The sequence below is a fragment of the Corylus avellana genome, chromosome ca3, assembly GCF_901000735.1.
Source record: "Corylus avellana chromosome ca3, CavTom2PMs-1.0".
NCBI classification, from domain to species: domain Eukaryota; kingdom Viridiplantae; phylum Streptophyta; class Magnoliopsida; order Fagales; family Betulaceae; genus Corylus; species Corylus avellana.
The window spans coordinates 7,193,693-7,206,003 of NC_081543.1; the positions used below are offsets into that span (position 1 = coordinate 7,193,693).

A 12,311-nucleotide genomic window follows, 5' to 3' on the forward strand; every position below is an offset into this window, starting at 1 on the left:
CTAACCTACCACCATCTCTTAACTTCTCCAGAAAACTTGTAGGCAGTAAAAGTCGCCTTCTGCATCTTCGCTCCTCTATGTCATTAAGCCAATTCCCGGGATCAAGGTGTCCTCCGATTCCATTAAAAGGAGGAAGTTGTGATTGCAGGTTGTCCTGTTAAGGAAAGCCATGGCTGCAACCCTCAAAAGTCTCAAAATTTACACTTCAATTACTAATAACTCACCGAAAGCTTCGGTAGACAGTCCATATATACACATTACAGAGCCAAATGCTCATCTTTGTATTGCTCTTAGTCCATTTAAACATGACCTAACACAAAGGTAGGGTCTTTCTCAACAAGCTTAAACTTTCTCTTGATTCACATGCTTATAAACACAACAACCAAGACACAACAAACCCAATGAAAAGATAGAAGGTTAACAAGAAAACACAAGCTAAGGGGTTTCACCTTATGGAGCTGTGATCTCCCAAAATTCTCAAGAAAACCTCTTTTTTTTTTTTTTTTTTGTTCTCCCTCCTTCCCTTCTACTTCACACACACTCTCTCCTAAGCGTTTTCTGGTGCCTTAGCTGAGCAAATCGTCATTAGGGTTACCATAAGGTGCCTTAAATAGTGAGTTTAGGACCTTATGTAAAATTAGGGTTTCATGACCTTTTAGCAAGATGCTTCTTGATCTTTAATCCAATTTGATCTTTAATCTGATTTAACATTTTCCTTGGATTTGGTTGAACTTAACCACATCATCTAGGTCTTCTCAAAGTATGCTTTCTTCCAAACTTCACATTTTTTCCTTTAAAGCTGTAGTTTTTCTTCAACAACCTACAAAATACTAAAAACACAAAACTAACACAAAATATTAAATAACGACACAGCTAAAAGATTAACTAATGTAAATAAAGAGGTCAAAGTATGCAATATTTGGCACTTATCACTTCTCGATTAGGACCTTATGTGTTTATAATAGGTTCTCTAGTACTACGTATAAATATGTTTCGTTATAGTAGGTGATGAGTGCTAAATATTGCATATTTGAGCCCCTTAATTTGAATTTGTTAATTCTTTAGCTATGTCCTAATCTAATGTTTTGTTTTAGTCTTATGATTTTCGTGTTTTGCAGGTTGCTAAGGGAAAATTGTGGACTAAATGAAAGAAAGGCAAGTGCTAGAAAAGGCCATCAAGAAGTGCCTGTCCGGAAGGGGAAAATGCACGTCCGGGAGGATGTGCACTCGAGCACACTGATCACATGCTCGAGCGCACAAGGGGAAAAAGCCATCCTTCACAATGAAAGTCATGTTCGAACGGTGAAGAGGCTCGTCCGGACGGAGGTGCCAGCAATACAATTTTTGCTTAGTTTTGCCCTGCGCTATTTTTAGGCCCTTATGGTTTTATCTTGTGGACGTAGGTCATAGACAAAACCACGGTTATTTTCTTAATCCGCTTTTTTCCTTTAATATCTTTTATGATTATCTTTACTTTGAAACAAGAGGTATATATATAAAAATCCATATTAAATCCTCTTGTATTATACATGCTCTTTTTCTTACAAGCTATATAAAAATTCATAATAATATTGGTATAAATATTACACAGGTGTTGGAAATTGAGGAGGCAATGAAATTTCATATTCGTCGAGTAATAAATTACAACCAAGATACCACAAAACTAGAGGACATGGCTCGTGGCGACAAGAAGTGGAGATCTAACTTGTGGAAAGCCGCTGAAGCCCATTTGGTGATGGCTGTACTCATTGCAACCGTGGCCTTTGCAGCATGTATTACCATGACCAGGGGATTCACGACTGGTGAAGAAGCCTCACACCCAGGCTATCCACTTCTATTGAGAAAGGATGCTTTCAAAGCATTCATTATTACGAATACTATATCCATGGTGTTGTCGAGCTCTACTGTATTCCAATACTTGCTTGTTAGCAGTTGGGACTTGGGAAACATTGATTAAATAAAAAGATATGTAAGTGATCTAGGATAAGAAAATAATAGTTGGTCTTTAGATTTATTTAGCTTCTTAATTTTTAATTTTATATTTTAAGAGTTCATGTATTTTGTAATTCAATAATGGGTTTTGCCCAAAGTTAGTCAACATATGGTTAGAGTATTATTTTATAATTCAATAACACGCTTGCCCCGGAAGTCAGTCAATTTCGGTTTAGGTTTTTTGTTCTACTCTATTTAAGTGTTCTTTTGTACACCTATAGAGATGGATCATGATTAATGAAAAACGTAAGTTTTCTTTGAGGTGTGACTCATCTTCTTGTTGGTGGTGAGATGTTACCAAGGCTAGTGAGACTCTGATTTAACCTATATATTCCTATTGTTATTTCGGTTAGATTCTAAATTATATGTCATTATGTCTATTCCTGAAAACCCCCTCCTCAAGTCCAAAAACCATCACCACCCAATGCAAAAAAAAATCCCAAACAGAACCACCGCACCCGACCCCCACATGTTAGTGGAGGCATGGTGATCATTTTCTGTGGTTCATTGGTGGTAGTCATAGGGTGGGGCTACGGTGGTTTTTGGACTTGAGGTGGGCGTTTTCCATTACAGACGTAATGACATATATCATGCATGTGAGAGATTAGCTAATTTAATTCTCGCATTGAACTCATGTTACATTCAATAGAATTTGTCACATTTTTTAACAGAATTTGACTCTAGGGATTAAATTGTTTTTTTGGAATATCTCAGGAACCTTTGATTTTACTTTCATATGACATGAAACGATTTGTAATTTAGGTCAACTACAGTGACTAATTATTTATTCATTCCAAAAAATTTTTTTTTTTTGTATTTATTTGCCCATTGGTTTTTTTACAATTTTTTTTTAATTTTATTATTTAAAAGAATATGGGTATTATAAGAATATAAAAAAAATAAGTGGCATTTTTGATACATTTTGGTAGTTTAATGGGCTACTTTAGTACATTTTGAAAATTGTGAGGCTCTGTCGCAAACCACTCTTAGTTTGGGGGGCTTTTTTATATTTTTCCATATATATATATATATATATGGTCAAAGATTAGCTACAAGCTGGTATGTAGTTAATTCTTACAAACTGGTCTAATAAATTACCAAATATCTCTTAGCATATGAGAACTATATGTTTTTTTTAATAACATATGCTTTTCACATTTTTTTTAAGGACAGAAATTTCTTCCAAACTGGTTTGGAGGAAATTTCATTCAATTTACTCTAATAACTGTCAAGTGTCATCTCTCACATGTTTTCTTTAATATTTTAATAGCATTTAATTAATTTAGGAAACCAAACATTAATTTTTTAGAAACGTAAAAATATTGAAAGACACTTGTCACTTATTAGAGTAGATTGAAGTAAATTTCTCTCAAACCAATTTGGAGAAAATTTGTGTCATTTTTTTAATAGACACAAAATTTCCTTCAACTCACTCTAATAAATGGCAAATGTCATTTAACATGTTTAAGTTCCTAAAAAATTAATGTTTGAATTTTTAGGTTAGTAGAAAGGTAATAATAAATGACTATTAAGAATGTGAAAGAAAACATGTGTCTTTCACATGTTATATAACACTTGGCATTCATTAGAGTGAGTTTAAGGAAATTTTCTCAATATGGTTTGGAAGAAACTTATGTTCTTTAATAGCATTAATAAGAAAACATGAACACATATCACTTTATTAGACTAGCTTATAGAAATTAACTACAAACCACTTTGTAACCAACTTTTGTTTTTTTTTTTTTTTTTTTTTTTTGAATAATATTACATACACTACTTTTACTTTCACACTTTTTGACGTGACTTTTAAAATCACCTTTAGATTTGAATTTAGATTTAATTAGAAAGTCATGTTAGATAGTTTGAAAATGAGAGCGTGTAACATAATTTTTTTTTTTTTAATTTTTTGAAAAAGTAATTTTTATGTTCTAGTCGAAAAAGTGTTATGATATGACCTAAAAATGAAAAGAGTTGAGTTTTTTTGTTTTTTTTTTTTAGTGTTATTTAAGGAAAGTTGTTTGTTAATGTTTTAACTGTTTTGACGGAAAAGAAATAAAAAAGACAAAAAAAGATAGCAACAACTAGAAACCGTTTTCTGATCTCTAATTAGCATGATATGATTACTGAATTTGAATCTTGAAGTACTGATGACCGTTAGAATCTTTGTGACCCAGTTTTTCCACAAATTTTTGACCGTTGTAATAGTATACTCTTTGTGCCATAACGGTCCTCTCGTCCTTCACTGTGCTATATCATAATATAGTGAGAGTTCAGAGCATTCATGCGCACAGTCTTATCGGTTCAAATTCTGTCTTCTTCAAATTTGAAGAAGACCGAGACAAAAACACAAGCAAATTAATTGGTGTCTTTTCGTCTGAGTTTGTCTGAGAAAAAGGCACGCATGGCGGACACTGATGAGAATATAGTCTCTGAAATCCTGCTCCAACTTCGAGTTTTATTCCCTGAATCAGAGTCTCGCCGGTATTGTGTCGGAGTCAAATGGGGCAATCAGAAAAGGAGATCAAGCCGACTTCCGAAGCCTGTGGAAACCAAGGCGTCGGGATCCCAGAAGAACCCGAAAAGGAAGAGGGAGTCAGGGGATGAAAAGGATGATTCCGACAAGACAAAAGCTATCAACTTGTGTTTGGAACAGAGGAAACATTATAATCATGTAGCTCGATTCGGAATTCAGATGATGTTGGTTTTCTTGAATTCTGAATCTCCATTACTAACCGTTTCAATTTTAGTCATGCAGGCTCCTCCAATTTTCGACACTCGGGTTTGTTCTACCCAATTACTATTTTGGCCCCTTTTCTCAAACGTTCAGCTCAGCAATTTAGCTATCAACTTTCGTTATTTCATTTAAATATTCATTTTCCATTATTTCATCAACAATCATTTGAGAAGAGACTCAGATTCTTTTTTATTATTATTATTATTATTAGTTTTTTATGCATTGTTGAGCTACAATTTGTTGAACATTGTAACGGCTAGTATTTTCTTAGCCAAAGCCACAACCAAATTTGTCTTCATGTTTGACAGCATGAACAACCTTGAATTCTCATGTTTTGAATCATCTTTTTCATCGAGACTTTAAAAGTTACAATCAAACATGTTTTAATACTCAATGAGCCCAATTGGCAAAAAGGTAAGATTATAATTTCTATATACATTGGCTGCCATTGCTGAGATAATTTGAGCAATCAAAATTACTTTAACATAGGCTTTTACCTTCTTGGTGCCATTAAAAACAAATATATAAGCTCAATTGTCTTAGTTGATCAGGTTAGTTTTGAGACCTTTTAGAAATGAAAACAACATGAAACGGAAACTTTTATTTTCTTCTTTTTTATTTCTTTACTCTTTTGTTTTCTCAGTGATAGGAAATCTGTAACTGCTAACAATGGAGCTAATCTAACTACTGCACAGGTATTACTACTTTAGTCCCTTTCACCATAATTGGTAATTTTTGTTCTAGTTTGTGGCAAAGCCTTGATAATTTGGATGGTTGGTGCCAAAGCTTTATGGGTATTTAGTTTTAAATTTATCTTCATTGCTCCTATGAAGGGTGGTTTGAATAACATGGAGAAGAGCAAAGGCAAAGTTGTTAGTACTGGTAAGGCTCAAGTAGAATAATTAACTTTGTCAATAGCCTCTTAGAGCTATATTTAACAGTTTTAGATTGGCCTTTTTCAGCAAGTAAAAGAAAAGCATTGGCTGATGTCAGCAATGTCCAGGGCAACTCTCCAAGCAATGCAGTGCATGATGGTGCCAAGCTAATGTGAGTATCTCTTCATTTTGACAACATTGATAAATATGTTGTCCCTAATAACCTAGACTTCTTCTTTTTTTTTTTTTTCTTTTTTTTTTAATTTTTTTATGGGGCCTATAGTGAGAAGTTATTAGCGACAAGATTATCTTAGTCGTCGCTAATAATAACATATCAGCGATAACACCGGCCTGTAGACATTGATATTTAGATTATCACCTACGACAACCAAGTCATTGATAATATGTGATATCCTAAATAGTTTTTTTTTTTTTAAATAAAAAATAAAAAAATCACATACTTATTAGCGATGACTCACCGAAGTTGTCGCTCATATCCTAAATAAATATATAAAAAATAAAATAAAATCACATGAGATGGCTCCGTTGGCCTCGCTAATACATAGACCTAATTAAAATTTAAAAAAATATTAAAACCCACATTTTTATATAGAAAAGGTAATTCTTTTTCATATTTTTAATAAATTTTTTCTATTTTCTATTTTTATTTATTGTATATACACCATTTAATCTAAATTAATAGGTAATTGAAACTGATTTTTTGCTCTAGTCCGATCAATCGTAATACTATCGAAAGATTTGTCAAACTTTTTGGATTTTGTATCATCTTGTTGCACTTAATCCGATAGATTATGATGTGATTGAAAGATCTATTGAACTCTTTAGATTTTGTATCATCTTGATGTGTTAGTTTATTGTCGACGATGCATCCCATTCTGTTTCCAATTGCGTCTAATCTTTTATATATTATTGGGGTCTTTACTTGTTTGGTTTTTAAAATTTTTCTAATTAAGGACATTCTTTGCTATGACAAAAGGTTTTTGTGTTTTTGTAGTAGTCAACAGGAACCTGATATTAGGAAACTCAAAAACTGCATAGAGGAAGGCATTATGACAGAAATACCAGGAGGGTCACGCTCTGGCCACGTTAGAGGCATGGGGAGTTTATTGTCATCTCAGTTGCTTGACACCACTCAAGTCAATAACCATGAAGAGTGCAAGAGAAAACAGTTGGAGACGGATGAGAAAATCAAGAAGATGCAGGAACAGATGGATATGATAATAGCACTTCTAATGTTAGAGAATCTTTCAATATAATCTATTTTTTCACACATACACACATATTCACTAATTGTTACATTAATGGACATGATTATGATATGAAATTTTCTTTTTCTTAGGCCAGGACAGAGCGTGGAAGGTGATCCAAGCCCTTTGAAAGTTATTTAGATGCTACTGAAATTTGTAGATCCAAGCCAGGGCAACATCTCTTGACAAATGTTATATTCTGAATTTTGTTCATGTTGTTGCTAGACTAATATGTAATTCAAGCCAATTTGAGCATTGGGTTGTATTTTGGCTGTTTCGAATAAATTTTGTGTTATTTATTAAAACTCCCTTCACACGTTTATCAAGGTTAAACAACTTTGACTAAACAATGCAAGGGAGTAAAAATATTTGACAAGTAATTATGCTTATAAAATATGTGTGCTCAATCAATTGACATATCACACATTTTCTATAGAATGCAGTCGTAAGTATTTACTTACCCCATATGCTAGCTTAATTTCTCATACATTTCGGACCCAACTATAACGAACTATCACAAACTAATAATTTTAAAAACCACGTCAATTTTAAATAATACAAAAAACACGTGTAACATTATTCAACAAGATATGGTAAAGAGTGGTCACTGTTGATGCACAGTTTTCCAAAAGATGACGTGGCACGCCTGCCGAGTTTGAGTTGAACCAACACCCGAACAGTTTGACTACACAACAAAGAAGAAAGAAGGATCGAAGTGACCGGGGGTGAGCCGGCGTGGGCACTCCGATGCCTAAGTCAGAATGGGAAAAGATGCTAGTAACAACTATCGAGCTCAAATTATGAGAGTTGTGATTACCTTTGCTTTGACCACATGACTTGTATTTATAGGCAGGGAGAGGATTTGATTTCCCATGTATTCAGGAATCTTATCCTTTAATATCAGCTGAACAAACATTTGAATGAAAGATCATGTTTGTTAGTTGTTCCACTATTTCAGCGATTTGTAATTTGTTTAGGCCGTATCAACTTAAAGCGTTTGAATAGGACTTGATCGCCTTTGTGATCAATTACCATATCTTCGTGGATATGTGCAAGATATATTCTGGTTGTAAGAAATTTGATAATAAGATTACTCAAAAATAACATCTTTCAGGATATCGAAGTTACTCCTTTTACCGAGACTTACAAATCCTGAGTTATTCTCGGACTTTATGGTCTCGGCTAGAGGTTGCTTCAAATTCGTGGTCTCGGATCATATGAGTAGGTCTCGTCTCGGACTGCGTGAGTAGGTCTCGTCTCGGATCACATCAGTAGGTCTCGGATTTGGGCCTTCCATAAACAGATCTCAGATTTGGGCCCCTTCTGGCTGGGCCTAAGGACTGCTCAATAAATAGTAGGCCAGTTCATGACCCAACAGTCACAACCAAAGCCACAAAACAAGTGAGAAAAAGAGGTGGGGGGAGAGGGTTTCTATTTGGGAGTAGCCGAACTATCCCACGGCTTTTGGGGAGGCCGAATAAAAATTAGGAGAACCTTCACTTTGGCTCCCTGAACTTCCAGCCGATTTTACAAACCCTCCTGAACTTTCAAATCTCTCACTTTGGACCCCTCTGTTACTTTTCAACGTTAAACTCAAACGACTTGACTTTTTATACCCATTATACCCTCACCCGAAAACTACACCGTTTTGAGCCTCAAAACTAAAACACCCACTCAGCCCAAAATAACGTCATTTTGGGCATTAATTTAAATTTTTTTTTTTTATAAAAAAAAAAATCAAAATCAAAATATTAAAAAAAAATAAAAAAAAATCGGGGTGGCTCCCCCATGGCCAGTCTGGGGGTAGTTCCATGGCCAATGGGGTGGTCCGGCCACCCAAAAAAAAAAAAAACTTCGTTCCGCAGTTTGGGCTTTTAGGGGGTGGTTCCATTTGAAAGCCCACCCTGCGGCTATTTGATATGGGGGGTGAAAGCCAAAACCACCCAGACCCTTGAACCACCCAAAGCCAAAAAAAAAAAACCTATTCACGACCACCCTATGGGTTTGGGGTGGTCGCCCTAACCACCCACCATAAGGGTGGCCGCGAGCCACGCCTAGGGTTTAGGGGTGGCCTGCGGGCCACCCCCAAACCCCCTGGGGGTGGGCAAACCACCCCTAGGGTGGCTTGCGGCCGCATCCCTGGCCATCAATTCAAAAAAAAATTTAAAAATTTAAAAATTAAATTAATAAAAAAAATTAATATTTTAATGAGTATCACCAGTCGCGATTTTAATGGGGCTAATGGTATTAAAAAGAATTTTGTGGTAGGAATTTTATTGTCATTTGATTGACCTATAAGTAAATTTTCAAAAAAAAAAAAAAAACTTGGGATTTTTAAATTTTGTGTTGGTTGACTTCGAGTTATTATACAATCACTTAAAATTAAAATTATTATTATTATTATTTGATTTATAGGGGGGTATTTTGTCTCGTTAAAGAAATATATAGGGCATTTTTATCTTTTGCAAAGCGTTAGGGGGGAGGCGATTGTGATGTTTTTTGTGGTAGTTTTGGGAGAAATTGTCATGATTGAAAGTTTGGAGAGGTTTGGGTGGAAGGACATTTGTCAATTGAGACCATTGGGTGGTAGTTTGATATGGGTATATAGACTTTACCCATGTTATTTTTATTTGGAGTGGCAATTAGTATTTAAGTATTAAGTTTGGGTCATGTCAAGGCATCACCATTTAATTAAATTGGTTTACGGATCAAGTAAAAAATAATTAGCCATTATATAGCATGTTTGGTTGTTGATATATGGCTATAAGACTATATTAATCAACCATAACCCTATCTATTAATTAAATGGGTTAGACTCATCAACCCTAATATTTTTATTTCGTGTTAGGTTTACGAATCATGTTAAAAATTGTCAACTCTAATTTTTATAAATTAAGTTGAAAAAAGGTTCACTAACCCAATTTATAAAAAATCATTGTCCCCTTAAAAGTGTGGGATCAAATCTAACCCCATAATTCTACGAAAAATGACTCAAAAGATAGTCACATCGAGAATGAGCAAGCAAGAACGAGCATACACCTTGTATCAGGCCTTCTTAACCGTTTCATTCACTCTATGTTTTGCTTCAGTGGACCTTCAAAAAAATTCATTACATATGTAGCAAAATGGACTGGGCTTTAAGACCCAAAATTCTACGACTCCACTAAGATTTGTCAAACGAGGGGCTTTTAGAATTTGGGTCCTCCACAGAATTAGGGGCTAAGCTGATCATTGCGCACAAGCTTAGATGATGTCATTTTCTTGACGTCGTTAATACGACGAAACTATGAACAAGGCTAAGTCTAAAGACTTAGTAAGTAAAAATGCGCATAGTACTTATGCCATTTAATGATGAACTCTGTTTGATAAATTATGCAGCATTTTGACGTGACAACTATTTATGAATGCAGTATAGATATAATACGTGCTATAATCATGTGAATCAATGATAGTTCAACTGTATAGTCTATCCGAGATATTACCCATTCTAAGCAAGGTTGGTGTTGTCCTGAGGGACTTGTAATACAATATCGATGTCTCAACCATTGTACGCTATCGTCCATAACACTAGTAGCCTAACTGAGTCTGATCTTGAGTAGCCCATGCTACTTGATGTATGTCTTGTAGTGACCAGCCAATTAAGGCTGCACCGGTCACAAATAACAATTGGATCCAAGACCCTTATATCACATCCACGCACACGTTTGACCATAGAGTTAACATGTATAATAAGCCCATAACCGTTATCTCGCATGTACCAATGTACTATGTCATACGATGCAATTAGTCTTATCCGTATTTTACATGCATGCTCTTACAATCTTATCATGTTTGTTATCTTGTTAAGTAGTATATTTTAACAAAATGTAGAGTTCATAACATAGCAAAATATACTTGATGAGAGTTGTAAAAATGCATGTTTGGTACACAAAATAATTGTGCAATGCGGGAAAAATAACTGCTAGTGTCATGTGAGTTTGTACTCACCCGGGTCGTATAGATCCTTCAACAATCCCATGGTTCCAAATTCTCCAAATCTGTGAAAAGCCTAGTATTAATTCTAAGTCCGAGCTAAAGCGAACCTAAATCCTAGAACTTTGAAAACAAAGGCTACTTGTCTGATCGTTTAGGTAAAATGATGTTCATCCCTAGAGACACTTCTAGGCGAACGTTCACGCTCGAGGCCAAACGTTTGGCTAGAGAGTTTCATGCAAAGATCCATTTGGCCCAAAGATTTCCTAAGCAGTTCTAAACTAGTTCCAAGGTTACAAAAGAGTTTCTAACACATCCTAGCCCAAAACAACATCGCCATGCATCAAGAATACTTCTAATGGAAAGGAAACGCTCAAAACAAGATTAAAACCTAAACTTTTAGATTTCTAACAACTAAGCTTATGTAAAAATACAAGGCTATCATAACAACCTAAGAAAATAACTGGAGAGAGATGGTTACCTCCACACAGCAAGAATCCTTAAGAAGTTCCTCCTCCTTATTCAAGAACACTAAAGGAATCCCTCAAAATCTCACAACAACACTCAACCAGGGTTTCTTTGGGGCTTAGAGGGCAGAATGAGTTGATGAAGAGCGTGCGAGGGGGCATTGATAGGGTAGGAAAAGTTGTGAGCTCTACAGGAGCAGGCCTGCAAGTGTAGCGAGTGTTCGGTACTATTGTGCCAAACGTTCATGTACTGTTTACCCAATGGTTTTAAGGTTGCAATCGTACGCTCGGGCATTTTCCAGTGGTCAACAAAAATTCAACGAATGTTCGGACTGTTCCCCACACAAGCGTTCAGTGAGAAACCCAAAAATTCCAAAATATCTCTCCAGCTAACCCTAGTGACCCAAGAGTTCAATTAATCTTCTAACCAAGCTATTTTAGCTTAGTTAATTGTTTGGGTCACTATAGTGGGCCTGCAGACCCACGCGAGTCTAGTCGTGACCCAACGTGGGTCACGACCTGACCCACAGCTGGGTTTGGCCAAACCAGGGTGGGTCTGCTGACCTACACTGGGTAGCAGCCGTGACCCAGAGCATTTAGCTTTGTCAATCACAAAAGATGATTTGAGAATAGGTTACGATGCAAGTAGGCTTTAATTGTGAAAGGGCAAAGCCTAGGATAGAGTTAGGACTATTGGATGGTATGCCTTGATTGTTAAGGTGTAGGCTAAGTAACAGCCTATGTTTGGTTGACGTTGCAAAGGCGTGTCAGGACTTCACAATATATGTAGCAGTGAGCAGGGACAGAACCACCCCAGCCCCCCAAGCCATAGGGTGGTTCCCAAATTTTTTTTAAATTTCCCCCACCCCCCCCAAAAAAAAAAAAAAACTAACGTTCTAGTTCCGACACTGATAGTGAGTAAAGTTGTGAGAGTAGTTCCAACATTTCTCTTTCCCTATATTTAAAGAAAATTAATATACACTAAAGAGTAATGCTATATATA

General features: G+C 35.6%; 1 protein-coding gene across 1 annotated transcript in view; it reads left to right on the forward strand.

The window, feature by feature from the left end:
• Positions 1-4,270: 4,270 nt before the first annotated feature.
• LOC132173766 (putative cyclin-B3-1) overlaps positions 4,271-12,311 on the forward strand; it is a gene marked incomplete in the record, with an annotated part of 49,038 nt that continues 40,997 nt past the window's right edge. The window contains 3 exon segments of the mRNA XM_059585362.1: positions 4,271-4,689; positions 5,370-5,421; positions 5,560-5,608. Coding sequence (XP_059441345.1) covers positions 4,394-4,689; positions 5,370-5,421; positions 5,560-5,608 — 397 coding nt within the window.